Raw genomic sequence first — 18,323 nt, forward strand, 5'->3', positions numbered from 1 at the left:
TAGTTAGTAAGGCCGAAAAAAAGACATTTGTCCATCCAGTTCAGCCTATATTCCATCATAATAAATCCCCAGATCTATGTCCTTCTACAGAACCTAATAATTGTATGATATTAATATTATTATTTTCTCATTGCATACTACGCAGATATGTCATCATTTTTATCTGAGCCAAGACCCATACAGATACTGAAAATAAATGGGCAGCAGCACTGTGACCCCTGAAAAAGTCGTCTCTGGACCAGGGCCGCCATCAGGGCATTACAGCCGTGACTGGCGTAAGGGGCCCGGTGAGCAGAGGGGGCCCGCATCGGGCCCCCTCTTACCTGCTCACCGGGCCCCTACCGGCAGCCGCAGGCTGAACCGGGCCCTTAGCGGCGGCCGGCGCTGCAGCTGTACGCTATTGACATGCGGGCCCGCGCCCGCACGTCAATAGTTAACAGCCGCCAGCCGCAGCGTGCAGGTCGCCGGCGTCTGACGTCATTGTCAGTCGCCGGCGAGTGCACAGTGCAGCTGCGTGGAGAGATCAGGAGCGCGGCAGGTAAGTAGAACTTTTTTTTTTTCTATTAAGAGCGGAGAGCGGCGATCGGGGGGGGGGGAGGTTTTGGCAGAAGGCAGCTGGACACAGAGGGGGCAGAAGGCAGCTGGACACAGAGGGGGCAGAAGGCAGCTGGACACAGAGGGGGCAGAAGGCAGCTGGACACAGAGGGGGCAGAAGGCAGCTGGACACAGGGGGGCAGAAGGCAGCTGGACACAGGGGGGCAGAAGGCAGCTGGACACAGAGGGGGCAGAAGGCAGCTGGACACAGGGGGGCAGTAAAGCTGGACACAGAGGGGGCAGAAGGCAGCTGGACACAGGGGGGCAGTAAAGCTGGACACAGAGGGGGCAGAAGGCAGCTGGACACAGGGGGGCAGAAGGCAGCTGGACACAGGGGGGCAGAAGGCAGCTGGACACAGGGGGGCAGAAGGCAGCTGGACACAGAGGGGGCAGAAGGCAGCTGGACACAGGGGGGCAGTAAAGCTGGACACAGGGGGCAGAAGGCAGCTGGACACAGGGGGGCAGTAAAGCTGGACACAGAGGGGGCAGAAGGCAGCTGGACACAGGGGGGCAGAAGGCAGCTGGACACAGAGGGGGCAGAAGGCAGCTGGACACAGAGGGGGCAGAAGGCAGCTGGACACAGAGGGGGCAGAAGGCAGCTGGACACAGGGGGGCAGAAGGCAGCTGGACACAGAGGGGGCAGAAGGCAGCTGGACACGGGGGCAGAAGGCAGCTGGACACAGGGGGCAGAAGGCAGCTGGACACGGGGGCAGAAGGCAGCTGGACACAGAGGGGGCAGAAGGCAGCTGGACACGGGGGGCAGAAGGCTGGACACAGGGGGGCAGTAAAGCTGGACACAGGGGGGCAGAAGGCAGCTGGACACAGAGGGGGCAGAAGGCAGCTGGACACAGAGGGGGCAGAAGGCAGCTGGACACAGAGGGGGCAGAAGGCAGCTGGACACAGGGGGGCAGAAGGCAGCTGGACACAGAGGGGGCAGAAGGCAGCTGGACACAGGGGGGCAGTAGGCAGCTGGACACAGGGGGGCAGAAGGCAGCTGGACACGGGGGGCAGAAGGCTGGACACAGGGGGGCAGTAAAGCTGGACACGGGGGGCAGAAGGCTGGACACAGAGGGGGCAGTAAAGCTGGACACGGGGCAGTAAAGCTGGACACAGAGGGGGCAGTAAATCTGGACACAGAGGGGGCAGTAAATCTGGACACAGAGGGGGCAGTAAATCTGGACACAGAGGGGGCAGTAAATCTGGACACAGAGGGGGCAGTAAAGCTGGACACGGGGGGGCGTAAAGCTGGACACGGGGGGGGCAGAAAGCTGGACACGGGGGGGGGGGGGGGGCAGAAAGCTGGACAGGGGGGGGCGGGGCAGAAAGCTGGACACGGGGGGGGGGGGGGGCAGAGAGCTGGACACATGGGGGGCAGAAAGCTGGACAGAGATGGGGCAGAGTGCTGGGCAGAGATGGGGCAGAGTGCTGGACAGAGATGGGGCAGAGTGCTGGACAGAGATGGGGCAGAGTGCTGGACAGAGATGGGGCAGAGTGCTGGGCAGAGTGCTGGACAGAGATGGGGCAGAGTGCTGGACAGAGATGGGGCAGAGTGCTGGACAGAGATGGGGCAGAGTGCTGGACAGAGATGGGGCAGAGTGCTGGACAGAGATGGGGCAGAGTGCTGGACAGAGATGGGGCAGAGTGCTGGACAGAGATGGTGCAGGATTGGAAACAGATGGGGCAGGATGGATACGATGGAGACAGATGGGGCAGGATGGGGAGATCATATGGGGTAGAATGGATACTCATGAGGGCAGGATGAGAGAACATATGGCTGGAGCCTGAAATGAGACACACGGTGGCCAGGATGGCGAATATTACCATAGGGGCTAATTAAGGGATATTATTATTGCAGTGATGTATTTATTTTATTTTTTGAGTATACTGTTTTAAATGGGGGGGCGGTCCTGTTACTGTGTAGAGTGATACTATGTTGCCTTCTTCATGTGGTGTAATGTAGAAGTTGGGAAAATTAAGTAATGTGTTCTACAAGCGGAACTCGAGATAACTGTTTTATTTCCTGCAGAGACGAGTCCTGGCTGGATAAAGTGATGGCGGTCTGTGCTGGATGAAAGATGAAGGACTTCACCTAGAGACGTCACTGGTGAGTCAGTGTTACCTATACACTTACACTATACACTGTATACTATATACAGAGGTCCTGTGTACAATGTCACCAGTGATCACTGTATTATCTATACATTATATACAGAGCTCCTGTGTGTAATGTCACCAGTGATCACTGTATTACCTGTACACAGACACTGCTTACTAATTACAGATCTCCTGTGCATAATGGCACTGATGGTGATAGTATTGTGGGTTTTTTTTGTATTACTGATCAGTATTGTAGTATTCAGTCATTGTTGGTAATATGTGGTCTGGTCATGATGTGGAGGTAATATGTGTTCTGGTCATGGTGTAGCGGTATTTGTTCCTTGTATTTTATATTATTCGATCACTGTGGTGGTAATATGTCATCTGGTCATAGTGCTGTGGTATTTGTTCCTTGTATGTAGTATTATAGGTCATTTTAAAAATTGAAAAATAAATAAAAATATACCTAAATTGTATTGCATATTTTAACAAATATTTAGTAGGTTACAGTAGAGTAGGGCCCGGCCAAAAGTGTCTACCTTGTTGTGGTGGCGGCTTAAAAAATCTTTTGGCCAAAACAAAAGCTGCCGGCTATATGTGTGATCTGGTGATGGGAACTGTTAATGTGTGATAGGTGAGAAGTGGAGATTTTCCAAGAGAGAGTGGTGGGACTGTGGACAGTTCGTGGGGTGGAGCCTGGAGGCGGGGCTGGGGTGGAGCCTGGGCGGAGTTTCAAGGGGGCCCCGAAAATTTTGCCAGTATGGGGCCCCGAAATTTCTAGTGGCAGCCCTGCTCTGGACACCAGTGCTTCTGGCCATCGATGTGCAGAGAACTGCAGCTCAGCCCTATTCACATGATGGGGAAAAAAGTCGAAAGAAAATGTTAATAAAGGGAAAGAATCGGTGCCATAAGCTATGTCGCTGGTTACAGATGGCCAAATGTCATCAGTTATTACGATCGTCTATGAAGGAGAAGTCATGTTCAGTTTTCCCAATTCCACAGAAATAGAGGGGGTCCGGCAGTAACCTGTTCCCAATCGGAGCATTGCGGATTTATATCAAAGGAGTTGGAGGATATAGCGGTCAGCAAAATGCCCGATCGGCCGGCAGCAAAGTGGCCAGCTTCACGCTAACAAAATAGGCTTCCAAAGTGAAGCGGAGAAATGTCTCTCTTATTCGGAATTCTGCCTTCCACTTGGCAAGTTTATGAAACTGAGCGTATAAGAACATTTTATTCGGGTACCCAAGGCAATGACTGAGCCACGCTAGACATTTGTGGCTGCCGGCAATCCAAAGCAACACTCAAGTTTGCAGCCAGAGCTGGACAGAGATAAGCAGGTTTGACCTACTTGCTGCTCCTGTTGTCTCATGGGTCCGGAAACATTACGCTGAGCCTGTAACATCTGCTGCTGGAGTTGTAAACGCTGATACGCCTGCAGGTGCATGAGAAATAGGTCAGAGAGTGGCGAAAACACATTATTGGCACAAGTCTTCAGAAATCATTCAAGAACTAACAGAAATAAATCACAATTTTACAACATGCAGCGGATTAGACTCCAATATCCTCAGTACCCCTGTGCAGGCATAAGAGTGCCAATGCTGCCTATGGCAACCTCTTAAGGTCCGAAATGTTTCCAGAGACGTTTCTGTGCATAAAGATGAAGGCACAGGGAATCTGGATCCTAAGCAGGCAAATCGTACTGAAGGATAGAAACGATTAGATGCTAAGTACTCACCAGCTGCAGCTGGTAGAGCTGGTTCAACATGGTCATATGCTGAGGATTAATTGGCGAGGTTAATAGTGCAGGGTTGAGACCAATGTTTTTTGCTGCAAACTGCAAAAGCTGTGCTTGAACCTGCGGAATAAGAAGAGCTAACATTTTATTTACTGGTTCTTTATTAATGTAAATGACTGCTGTGTGTTACATGGGCTCAAAAGGACGGAAAGCCTCGGCACCAACTGTTAAGCAGAATTAGTAAGTATTAAGTCACTTCCAGTAATTCCCAAAAGATATTCAATGAACATAACTACACTGACACCAGAAAACGGTTACATAATTACAAAGGCTGAAAAAAAAACATAGGTCCAATATTTTCAACTTTTCTCCACTAATTGTTCATATTGTCATTAAATTAGCTATAACCATCAATGTTATGTGTATCCAGGAAATCGTCCAATCCTTTTCTAAAAGCTGTTATAGTGTCGGCCATTACTAACTCCTGTGGTAGGGAATTCCACATTCTGACTGCTCTAACTGTAAAGAACCCTTTCCTGTTTAGCTGCCAGAATCGCCTTTCTTCTACCCGTAATTTCGAGCAATGGAGTATAGACAGGATTATTCGGAGCATCCCATTACATGATCCTGTAGGACTCCTCAGACACCTGAAAGGCTCAAAGTAGTCGTCCATTTTCCATGACTGATTTATTTTCCCCCACATTGTATATGTGAGTGTTAGCATATCTGTGGTTTACTTCAGGCCAAGGGGTCCACACACAAACTGAGACAAACTCTAGTTTACCTATTCAAGACTCAGGGTCCATGAAAAACTCAAGACCGTAGACTGACCGCATCCTTACTGTGCCCTGGTGCGGTTTGTTTTTCACAGACGTCTGGGAAACCTCCATGTGTTTTTTTTTCCCCACAAGACTGACCAAATTTGACCCAGCACATCGAGCGAAAATACTACGTTTTTCCATGTATGCAAAATCATTGAGATCTGAATGACTGTAAGGCCAGAACAACATCTAGACTTTCCTGGAGCATTTTACTGTTAGATAAGGTTCTTCCTGCATTTACACCCAAAAGAGTGTCCTTTTCGCATATGCCCTGTCCCCACCCATAAGGGGTTAAAATACCTTATGGCACTAACCTTCTGCTCACATTTAGCCAGCACATCCTCCTCCTTTCTCGTCACCAACATGGAGGACTCACAGACAGATATTGTGGACACGGTCACTGACTAACAACCCACAGTATCATGAGAAGACCCACTAAATGACGTGAGAATTACACGCATAAACTCCATTCACCAGTTTCATCCTCCTTTCCTATGTGCTACATTTTCTCACACAGAAGAATGACTGCATATAAGTGCATACATCGCCAGTAATGCGCAATCTTCCCTTAAAGGTATATGTCAGGAAACAGCCCAGATAGACAGAAGAAAAATGATCGGTGTGCAGAGTCTTAAGGTCTCTTTACAGTTGACGATTCTGCGGAGTTAAACGACCATTGATGGGTAAATATTCACCGATCAGCCGTCGTTTATGAGCCCATTTATATCGGCAGATCGAGCCTCAGATGCGCATTGAACAATCAGTATAAGATTCAGTGTGTATGAGCTGCCAATGTTCTCGGCAGCACAAGTCCTATATACACAGGGCAAAGGGCTGCCGAGAAAGGGGATCTTTTGTTTGGTGGGTGATCTGCAGCCTGTTTACAGTGCACGATTATTGTGAAATGGATGCTCCTAGAAACTTCCGTACTCAATCTAGCAACCCCTGCCTCTAACTATATACATAGATTGTCTGCTACAGATGAACAGATGCCAATAAATATGAAAAATCAAGAGAAACGAACCTGAGGGGATAAAAACTGAGGCACTTGAGCACGAAGACTAGGCTGGGATGAGTTGAGAGGTTGCACTGGTGGCTGTTGTGGCTGTTGCATGGACCTGGCTTGTGCTGCTCCACTATTGCCAAACATGCCCAGATTGCCACTCTGTATCTATATGAAGTTAAAAGAGTCGTTAGAAATCAACATTGCATATGCAAATAATCTAAATATACACAACTATTCATTTAAATGGTAAAAGGTTGCGGTGGCCTACTTATCAGGAGACAAACCGGGGATGTGACAGGTAATAGGATGTTGGCAGGGCTCTGGTCTGCTGGCCACAGATTACCAACGTGGCTGCTGTTCCATGGTTTTACAAATACTTTTGCTGAAATCTACTTGCAATGGGCACAGCGATAAAACAAAGTAATTCAATACAGAAAGGCCCACAGATCCATGTTACCTGTCTAGAGGAATTCAAGTTCTGCATGTTTAGACCTGGTGTCATGCCACCAATGGCCTGGTTAGGGAGTGCACTATTTGGATGGGGGAGCTTCAGGCTTGGTGAAGGCAAAAATGGTGAAGTAGTGGGCTCTTCCATTAGGCCGCCATCCTGATTGGAAAGAGAGATGGTGAGCTGGAGGTGGTCCATCAGCACCAGAGAAAGGAGGCACAATTAAATGAGTTGAATAAGCAACAAGACAGTCAATGACAAAGGAAGGAAAGCAATGTTCTCAGACTAAGCTTTGCAATATCTACTACTAGTCATCAAAGAGATCTTCCAGAATAAAAAAAGGCCAATGTAGCTTTTACAAGACTGCTGGAGCTCCAAATTCTCTTCTCAAGTGGCTGAACGTTACACCAGCTCTATGCTGGGTGCATGGGGGTCTGTGCACTAGGAGATTTATCCAGACATGAAAAATAAAATGTGAATGTAAAAGTTCAGAGAGGACATAAACGTCAGATGCATCTCCCTCCTCAAGGTCTAGATGCACTTGGTTGGGACTGAGAAAGTTCCAGGTCACAGTGAGAATTACAGGCCCTCACAACGCTCCATTAATGCGAAAAATACAAAAGGTCTGGGTCTCAGAAAACGGCAACACAAACCGTATTATTAAAAAAAAAAAATTATATATATATATATATATATATATATATATATATATATATATATATATATATATATATATATATATATATAGAAATAGGAAGGCGACTAGGCGACAAGCGATATTACTTAATATCTTGGTGTGTAAGATGCAATGTGAGATCAATTCGGCATGTAATCCAAGTTTGCAGCTGTGGGTGGTGCTCAACCATAGGAGATATCGTCTTGATTCAAACAAAGAGAAGGTAAAAGTGGCACTCACCCCAATGTTGCAGTCGTGTGAAGTCCTTTATTCAAGCATTTACATGGACAAACAAGATTAGAGAGGGCGGCTAGTAGTAGGTGGGGTGCGGGAAGGAGGAAAGAGGACGACGGCCGTTTCGCGCGTTTGCGCTTCTACGGGTCCATGGGTGAAGCTTAGTAACGTCATATCCTATATAGGAGGTTGGACGACTAAGTATGATCAGGTGAGAAATTAAAATAATTACTTTAAAAACACCACAATACATCAATATGCACTTTTTACATATAAACATTAATTGCTATAAAGCAATACGGAGCATATCCTTATGGAACAGTAAATCTTAATGATATGATCTACCCTTTTACAAAAAATGATCTATTTTCCTATAAAAAAAAATTGGCAAACCTAGATGAACCAACTTCGACACCCTATGGAAGCACCATTGATAAAGCTAAAACTCACAACATCGAACCTTTTAAAGGCGGAATACACTCCACCTTCATGCCTCCCATCTCCCCTGGAAACACAATTGATCTTTTTCAAGATCTTGTATTGAAGGACATAGAAGCGGTAATATACCCTAGTCCACGGAAAAATCTCACAATAAATGAAGAGAAGGCAATAAGAGAAATACAACAATGGGACGATGCAATAATTAGAAGAGCTGACAAGGGCGGCAATATCGTTATTCTGGACAAAAACTATTATATCGAAGAAGCATTATCTCAATTAAACGATAAAACTACATATGCTCCCCTTGAATGCAATCCTACTACTAAATACAAGGAGAAATTAAGAATATTACTAAATAAATACGTAACAAAAGGAGTAATATTAAAAAACAAAGCTGAAAAATTACTACCAGAACATCCTCTTACTCCTAATTGGTACAGTTTACCAAAAATTCACAAACATGCTACCAGACCACCGGGACGTCCCATAATATCCGGCATTGGCTCCTTAACAGAACCCCTATCTAAATTTTTAGATTGGCTACTTAAACCATTACTATTAAAAATTCCCTCCTTCATAAAAGACTCTGGCGACTTCCTATTAGCTCTACAATCAATCGATTGGCAACCAACCTTCTCCCTCGTCTCAATTGACATTGTCAGCCTGTATACAAGAGTCCCCCAAAACAAGGGTATTGAAGCCATCCAGACGATCTTATTAAATACAAACAAGGATCAAGACTTCATCAATTTCATTTCTGAAAGCTTAGAGTTCGTATTATCGCATAATGCCTTTAAATTTTTAGACAAATGGTTCATTCAACACACAGGAACTGCGATGGGTACGCCCGTCGCATGCGTATTCGCTAATTTGTTCCTTGCAGTGTTTGAGGAAAAATATATTACCTCTGTCTCTAATCAATATTTAAAGTACATACGAACATATCTAAGATTTGCAGATGATATCTTCATGATATGGGACGGATCGAAAACTGACTTTGAGAACTTCGTGCAGTATCTGAATACCAGAAATAAAGAGAACATGAAATTTACCGCCTGTTTCGGGGGCAACACACTCGACTTTCTAGACGTTAAAATAGATATAAGGGAAGGTAAAATAAATACATGTGTACATAAAAAACCAAATGCAACAAACAATCTGCTGCATTATAATAGCGCCCACCCATATCATACAAAAAATGCTATACCCTATAGCCAAATGGTTCGCTATAGAAAAATCATTAATAATGAGGCATCATTTAAAGATCAAATATCAAAATTAAAAACTAATTTCCAAAATAGAAATTATCCCTCGAAAATTCTTATAAATGCAGAAAATAGAGTAACAAAACTTACACAACAGAATCTATTAAAAAAACGCAGAAGGTCAGAATACCCCCCAAAGGAAAAATCAGCAAAAAATAATAAAATCGTGTTCACATTTACACATAGTCCCATGGATAAAGAAATCCACGCAGCCATTAATAAAAACTGGCACGTATTACAAAGAGACAGAGATCTATCTAATTTACTAACACATCATCCTACCTTCGCTTACAAACGCACAAAAAATCTAGGAGATCTCCTTGTAAAAAATCGACTCACTGTAAAAAGTAACAGTAATTGGATAAGAAAATCACAACCCATTGGAAATTATAAATGCGGCAATTGTAAATTTTGCCACTTAAGATTCCTCAAAAATCCCATTCATATAGGTCCCATTAATTATACTGTCCGACAATTTATCACATGTAAATCACGATTTGTAGTATATATAATAATTTGTCCCTGCCAATTTTATTACATCGGCAAAACCATACGCCCTATGTTCCATCGATTCAGAGAACATTACAATTCTATGTCCTCAGAGAAAGGCTGCCCTCGCTTTATTAAGCATATGAAAGAAATGCATAATGCGGACCCAAATGTCCTACAATTTGCAGGCTTAGAATTAGTCGACAATCCACCTAGCGGTGGCGATCGCAACAAACTTCTTCTACAGCGAGAGGCAAGATGGATCATCGAAACCAATGCACAGGGGCCAATTGGACTAAATGATAAATTGGACATGACCATTTTTTTATAGGAAAATAGATCATTTTTTGTAAAAGGGTAGATCATATCATTAAGATTTACTGTTCCATAAGGATATGCTCCGTATTGCTTTATAGCAATTAATGTTTATATGTAAAAAGTGCATATTGATGTATTGTGGTGTTTTTAAAGTAATTATTTTAATTTCTCACCTGATCATACTTAGTCGTCCAACCTCCTATATAGGATATGACGTTACTAAGCTTCACCCATGGACCCGTAGAAGCGCAAACGCGCGAAACGGCCGTCGTCCTCTTTCCCGCACCCCACCTACTACTAGCCGCCCTCTCTAATCTTGTTTGTCCATGTAAATGCTTGAATAAAGGACTTCACACGACTGCAACATTGGGGTGAGTGCCACTTTTACCTTCTCTTTGTTTGAATCAGGATATATATATATATATATATATATATATATATATATATATATATATATATATATATATATATATATATATATATATATATATATATATATATATATATATATATATATATATATACACACAGGAATTGCATTGCATTTTGTTTTTCACTGTTTCACCGCACTTGGAATTTTTTTTTGCCATTTTCCCTTGCTCTATGTGGTAAAAATAAATATTGTCAGAAGTCATCAGACAAAAAGAAGCCCTCATATATCAAAGTTATGGATATTCAAAAATCCTGGAGGAAAAATGAAAACCCAAAAATGAGAATTGGCTGTGTCCTTAGGGGGTTAAATAACAAAAATGGCAGCCTATTCTGCATATCTTTCATTTAAGTTTAGAGCATGGTAATGTGGATTGTTCCTTTTAAGACTACGCATGATTGATGATTGACAACAGCCGTAATATTTCGCTGCAGTCTTCCGATTTGTCCATGCTCTCTGAACCTAGGACGGGAGGCGGTAACGCAGCTTGGGAAGGCGAAGCTCTGTCACCAGGGATTTCTCATGACCTAATGGCTTTGCTGACATTTAGAAGGAGAGCACATGGCCAGATGTCTGTTTTCCTCCAGCTCAGCTGTTCACTGGGCTTCACCCCCACAACCTAGATTCTGCAGGACAGCAGACATCAAGTCTTCTCAGAATGGGACGCCAACTTGTATCTGTGACACAGCCAACCACACAAATGGCACCAGGCAATGCTATCCCTAGCAGCCATTACTAAAAAAAAAAAAACAGCAACCCGCACCACGGAGCAGAGAAGGTTATGTAGTGCAGCACTTACAGCAGACAAACTTTAGCAACATTCTCATAATTAACACTACATGTTTTAGCACATTAAAGAACCACCTTTTCCCATAAATAATACTTGTAGAACACACAGAAAAACAGCTACAATTTTAAGCTAAAAAAATTAACAGTAAAAATAAAAAAACTTTAGAGATAAAAAAAATCATTATGCAAAAACAAAGTGACATTGGATAATTTAGTTTCTGCGGGGTTCTAGTTACAAGCTGGCATGGAATGAGATGTATGTGCTGCAGAAGCAGCGCCACTCGTTACCTGATACTTCATGTCTCAGGTTAAAGGGAACCTGTCACCCCGTTTTTGAAAGATGAGATATAAATAGTGTGAAATAGGGGCAGAGCTGGGCTTTACATTAGTGTCCTTTTGGTGCCTTTATTCCCCCGGGATGCTGCTGAAATACCTTTGTGAAGTGTCCGTTTTGTCCTGTCAGTCAAGTTGGTCAGGTCGAATGGGCGTTGTAAAATAGCGGTTCCTCCCCCACCTCATGCGATTCCCTGCGAAGTTTAGTTCCGCCGTTGGCGTTATGTTTAGCGCTTGCGCAGTGAATTTGCCTCCGGCAATCTGTGGGCAAAGCATAATTGACATCATTGCGCATGCGCGGGCCTTCACTTTAGCCGGGGTGCCCCGGAAGTTGTCATATCGGCAAAGTGTTATTCTGGATGCCGTATCTCATCCCACACTGCGAGCGTAAGGCAGGCGAGCGATCTTGGCACAAAACTTACGCTCGCAGTGTGGGATGAGATACGGCATCCAGAATAACACTTTGCCGATATGACAACTTCCGGGGCACCCCGGCTAAAGTGAAGGCCCGCGCATGCGCAATGATGTCAATTATGCTTTGCCCACAGATTGCCGGAGGCAAATTCACTGCGCAAGCGCTAAACATAACGCCAACGGCGGAACTAAACTTCGCAGGGAATCGCATGAGGTGGGGGAGGAACCGCTATTTTACAACGCCCATTCGACCTGACCAACTTGACTGACAGGACAAAACGGACACTTCACAAAGGTATTTCAGCAGCATCCCGGGGGAATAAAGGCACCAAAAGGACACTAATGTAAAGCCCAGCTCTGCCCCTATTTCACACTATTTATATCTCATCTTTCAAAAACGGGGTGACAGGTTCCCTTTAAGGAGAAGAAGAAGAGACAATGTGGTGCCAGGACACAAATAAAATGACTATATACAACTGGATTTTCTATCCAATAATAATAAACAATAAGAAACCAAATTGTTATTACAGCAGGTTAGAAAATAAAAGATCTGATTAGCCAACATGACTGTAGGTTTGTTATAAAGGTTGGCCCACCATGACTTGCCTCCTATACATTGTCTAAGCAATAAACTGCTTGCTGCTGGAAGTCCAACCTCTGGGCAACCCCACAATCTCGGGTACAGAGTACCCGGGTCAAAATGGAGAGCTACTTGAGCTGCACTATGTCACTATCAGCACCTTAGACAATGACTAGAACACTTGTGAACATGTGGGGCCATCACATCATCCAAATTGGGGACCCCAATGATTAGTAATTTATTACCTATTCTGTGCATAGGTGTTAAGTTCTTATGGTGGGCCAACCCATTCTACAGCATAAGAACGGCATGGTTTTGTGGAAACCTGGACAAAGTCACTTCTTGGAACATTCCTATAACTTGACAAAGGAAATAAAAACTTAGGTTTGGGTTCCATTACAGAAAAAAAAAATCTCCATTCTTGAACTACCTTGTCTAGGAAAGTGGGGCGGTCCATGGAAGACTCTTTGGAGATCGGTGGTGGGCGGCAGCTCAGGGGCTTGGCGACCATAGCATTATAGTCAGCCATTCCCAATCCACGTTTGTCCATTTCCACCTTCTTTTCCAGGAGAGCACCTGCAAAGTAAGGGATACAAAGTGTAACAGTCACAACGCAATGAAGACCCCCCAAATGTTTACTGCCACCATGTAAATTATATATGGGGACTAATGCCAATTATCCTTGCATTACATTACATTCCTAGTCAAAGTGATCATACTTGTCAGTGAATCAAGCTTCTTGGCTGTCCATTCATGAATACTCACTCATGGCCTGGTCCAGGTTCATGTTGTTACTCTTCAAGGCCTCTTCCGCAGGCTCTTTCTGTGGAGGAGAAACTAAAGTTCAGCAGCCAATAAACAGCAAAGTGTTCAACAATTTTCAATTTTACTGATTAATTCAATTGTCTCTGGCAATGGCTATGTTCTTTAAAGGGTAACTGTACTTTGAAGTAACTTCACAAGAAGCTAACCTGTTTATGCATGATAGCACGGCCTCTGGTTATTCTATGACTTTCTCTCATTTGTAATCCATTCTGAGCTGGTGGGAAGAGACTAGCAAATGTACCTCTTTCAGAATACTGAAATGTATTTCTGCTCTTCATTCCATAGTTAAAACAGGGGGAAGCTACAGCACAGAAAACATTATACAGCAGTACTGAGCTGTGTAAATGTGAATCCAGCTCGAGTGAGGTAAATGACTTGTATGAAAGCTCAGGAAAATCTTTCTGTGTAAATGTTTGTATTCTCACTCCTTCCTGCACCCCTCTCGATAGAGTATGGTAAGGTGAGGTAACCTAACACCTTACTGTGATTGGTGACAGTCTTGCCTTGAGCAAGAGTGAATGGAACTTTTTTTTCCCAGAGTGGATGAGGAGCTAAGAGGCTAGGAAGGGGAAAACATGGCTCATAAGTGAAGGTAAAAGCCGATTTCTCTGACAAGATGTATTAAAAGTTTCTTATATTCGTCTATTGATTTATGTAAAGTTTAATGAAATGAAAGTTCAGTTCCCATTTTAACTTAACAGTAGAGAACCACCCTGATAAAAGAAAAAACTAAGGCATACTTACCTCCAGAATCCACATCAAGTGCTAACACTTTGACCGTCTCTTCAAGACCAGAAACCACATCTTGACCACCAACCAATGATCTTACTGCTGAATTCACCGTCAGGCTGCAGCGCCAGGTGACTGGTTGTCAGAAAATCATAATTTCCGCTCTGGCAGAGACTGTTGCTAGAGCGAGAGGGGTGCAATCTGGTGTCTTTTTTTCCCCTCAGGTGGCTCCCCATTGTTAAGGGTAAGAATGAAGTGGAAACGCTCTAAGTATCCAATACCTTTAAATATTCCATTTCAGATATAACTTACAGGAAAGCCCATGTCAGTGAGCTGTTTAGTCAACCGGGTCATAATCCAGGCCTCATCAGATTTATTTGGGGTCTTCATGCCCTGTTTTAATAAAAGTGGGAAAAAATGCATTAAGAATTAAAAAAAAAATTATTCAACAAAAGAGGATCTGTATCTAATAAATATATTCCTACTTGTACATACCTTGGAAAGTCCTTTCTTGAGGCCATTGCCCCAAGAATTGCAGGAGGAGTTACTGTCTTGAGAAGCAGCATTATTCCACATATCGTTTTCGTCATCCTCCCACTGATTGAGGCCAACGTCCTCTCCTCCACTTCCCCAGCTTTCTTGCATAGATTTCGGAGCTAGAATTGGGAAAACATAATCAAACACTAAAAATGTTATGTTCCAATATCGCATCAATATCCATGACTTTTACAGCATATATTGAGAATATTGTTAAAAAATGCATAACTGGATGTATCTAGTTAATGCATTCGAAAAATCCTATGCGAGTCCTGAGCTCACTTTACTTACTAGTAATGGGCTATACTACACCTAGTTCACATTGGCTTATAAATGAGGAAAAAAAGAAACAAAATTTTGTCTTAAAAGAACTCTGCTCTCCTGATATGTAATTTTTACTAAATATTTAAATTCTTCATGAAATTCTGAAACATATTTCCTTAGATCTCTGTACTGTAACAGTCCTTTATTATTGACAAATGGGAGGTGGTCAGTTGGGGTGTGTCTCTACACCGTCATACTGGCCAATCAGTGCTGACTTTATCAGACTGTGTAGGAACACAGTTCTTTGACAAGGGGTATGGTGACACCCAGTTGTAAATTTAAATGGGGTGCTCACTGCTATCATATAGTATATAGAAAACAAAGCACCCCACCAATCAGCACCAGCAGAGGAAAAAAAACAAACCGCAAATGTAGTGAAGCACCCATAGCTTCACCACGCTGTTTAGTAGCCGCTTCAAATGAATAGGAGATGATCTGCAGTACCCATAAGTGTCCACTAAACAGTGCATGGAGCTGTGGGGTTCTACTCTGTCCATTGTTTACATTCGTCCGCTACCGGAGCAGGTAATGGGTGACTGGTGGGGGTGTCAGACCTTAACTGATATGATACTGGTAGAATATCTATCCAATGGATAAATTATAGGAAAAGTAAAAAAAATTAATAAATAGAATAAAAAGTAACTAAATAAAAACTCTGACTGCACACCTGGTTTGCACAGCACAGGGGCGGCAGTTTGAGCACTTGTCCTTCCATAAGATCCAGGAGACTCCGAAGAGCCATCGGCCCAACCTGAACCACTATTAGAAGGCTTGCCCCACGCTGAAGTCCCATTGTCAACTGCAGCAGACGGAGACGGAGGTTCCCCCCAAGAGGCTTCAGTCTTTGAATGGACAGGGGGAATATCTCCCCAGCCTGCAAATTAAACAACATGATCAATTCTAGAGTAGAGACTTTTCTTTCATTAATATTATACTTGACACGACAATGTCCTCTAATATGAATAGAACTGAGCTGCAATAACATACACAACCACTGAACAGGAACAGCACTGCTTTGGGGGTAAAAAAAAAAAAAAGGGAGACTTAAAATTTTGGACAATCCCATTAAGAAAGAATGCCTAGATGCAAATATTTCTGAAAATGTGGATGTGAATCTGCATTCCGTATGATGGAACCATTATTACATAAGCCTATTACATACTATCGTGAATCAGTTCTCTGCATAATACGTAATAAAAGTACTTAACATGAAAGGGTCATTTTGATTTTTAGGAATTTCATTGTTTCTTTCTATATTCAGAACCACGGGTGCAATTTGTGCCACTTTAGTGCCTAGAACATAATTGTTACAGCTCCTTGTCACATTAGTTGTGCCAAGTGACTATGATGGCCTGCTGCTGGCCATGGCAGTGTGCCATTGTGTGCAATCTATCGCCCAACTCAGGGCCTGCAGAAGAGGGCTTTTACCAGCCAGGCAGGAACATCAATGAAACAGCAGAGTCTAGGAAAAGAGAATTTTATTGTGACATTTCCAGACCCTGCAATAATCCACCGCTTCACCATAATGTAGATTATGAGCCTTCGCGGGCACGGTCCTCTCTCCTCCTGTACCAGTTATGACTTGTATTGTTTAAGATTATTGTACTTGTTTTTATTATGTATACCCCTCCTCACATGTAAAGCGCCATGGAATAAATGGCGCTATAACAATAAATAATACTAATAATAATAATAGCTCAAAATAAAAAATAGCAATTTAGGATAGATTTTCACAAACAATTCCCAAATATAAATATATTTTTGTTTCAATTCGGAAACGATTGCAAGATAGATCTACAGTCATCCATGCATTCTGGATGTACCTACATACCCCATTACCCTTGTCCTTTCCCTTCCTCGGTTGAACTAGATGAACGTGTATTTTTTTAAACCATACTATTCCACTATTTTATTATTTATTTTTTTTACATCCGCCATAGAGAAATGGGCCTTTTTTGTGCAATGCATCCAATATACTAACTTTAGGGTCTTTACCAATGGGTCGTCGCCCACAGAAAAATTAAAACTCTGGCATGATTGGATGCACATAACAGAAAAAAATACACATAAATGTGCATATACACACAAATATCACGGGCTACTGAAATATAGCTGGCCTAGCCTAGAAAATAAAACCCTTACGTTTTGGAAGTGATACTATTTTATTCAACATAATCGCCTATCCACTCTATACATTTAAAGCATCAATCAAAAAGTAATTTTAATTGATTGGAGAAAAAAAAAAATAAATGTTATCCTGTTCTGCAAACTACGACTCCAAATGATTACCATCTTGTTTGTTGTATATTTTCATGCTTTCAATGATTTTTTGAGTTTCAGAAAAAGAACCACCACATAGGGCCAAATCAGGAGGATACAGCAGATGATTAAGGCGCCTCTGGAAAGTTTTTTGCTTAAGCTTCAATCTTTAACGTACGTTGATAACGTCTCAATCACAATTTCAAATATATATATTATATATTTATATTACATACATACATACACACACGCACTCAGAATATCAAAACTGCAGCACTTCGGACTGCCCCGATTAGGGTCACCGTGAAGTGGTGGGATTTAGTGATGAGCGAGTATACTCGTTACTAGGGTTTCTCCGAGCACGCTCAGGTGATCTCCGAGTATTTTGGCGTGCTCGGAGATTTAGTTTGTGTCCCCGTAGCTGCATGATTTGCGGCTGCTAGACAGCTTGAATACATGTGGTGATTCCCTAACAACCAGGCAACTCCCACATGTATTCAAGCATTCTAGCAGCTGCAAATCATGCAGCTACGGGGACACAAACTAAATCTCTGAGCACTCACAAATACTCGGAGATCACCCAAGCATGCTCGGAGAAACTCGTGTAACGAGCATACTCGCTCATCACTAGTGGGATGGCTTTTGCATTTTTTTGATCAAAAACATGTTAACTACCGTAAGTACCCTATATTATTTTCATGCACTATGCTGTTTATTTATTTACTGCAGGGTATTTAATCATTATGTTTCTGTCTTCGTGTTTTTATGTTCAGTGGCCAGCGTGAACGTGCGCTTACATGCTACATGCACACCAGTTTATATCACAGTTCATACCTCTGGGTCTAAGTGAAATGTTACATTGGCTGCCAGTGTATATCTACAAATCCTGTGTGCAGACTTTGCAGTGTAGCCTATGAGATGCAATTTCACACTGCTAAGAGCTGACAGTGAGAAACTGATCACCAGGAGGAGGCAGGGG

General features: G+C 43.1%; 1 protein-coding gene across 4 annotated transcripts in view; it reads right to left on the reverse strand.

The window, feature by feature from the left end:
• Positions 1-18,323, reverse strand: part of TNRC6C (trinucleotide repeat containing adaptor 6C) — a 569,817-nt gene that overhangs the window by 11,770 nt on the left and 539,724 nt on the right. For 2 of the 4 annotated variants that reach the window (XM_069752117.1, XM_069752118.1), the window contains 9 exons: positions 15,753-15,959; positions 14,720-14,880; positions 14,537-14,617; positions 13,436-13,493; positions 13,101-13,246; positions 6,711-6,860; positions 6,272-6,418; positions 4,427-4,546; positions 4,040-4,123 (listed from right to left, as the gene is read on the reverse strand). In XM_069752117.1, the coding sequence (XP_069608218.1) occupies positions 4,040-4,123; positions 4,427-4,546; positions 6,272-6,418; positions 6,711-6,860; positions 13,101-13,246; positions 13,436-13,493; positions 14,537-14,617; positions 14,720-14,880; positions 15,753-15,959 (1,154 nt within the window). Of the gene's footprint in view, positions 1-4,039; positions 4,124-4,426; positions 4,547-6,271; positions 6,419-6,710; positions 6,885-13,100; positions 13,247-13,435; positions 13,494-14,536; positions 14,618-14,719; positions 14,881-15,752; positions 15,960-18,323 lie in introns of all 4 variants that reach the window. The other 2 variants (XM_069752116.1, XM_069752119.1) reach the window with 1 other exon arrangement.

This window comes from Ranitomeya imitator, chromosome 2 (genome assembly GCF_032444005.1).
Source record: "Ranitomeya imitator isolate aRanImi1 chromosome 2, aRanImi1.pri, whole genome shotgun sequence".
NCBI lineage: Eukaryota > Metazoa > Chordata > Amphibia > Anura > Dendrobatidae > Ranitomeya > Ranitomeya imitator.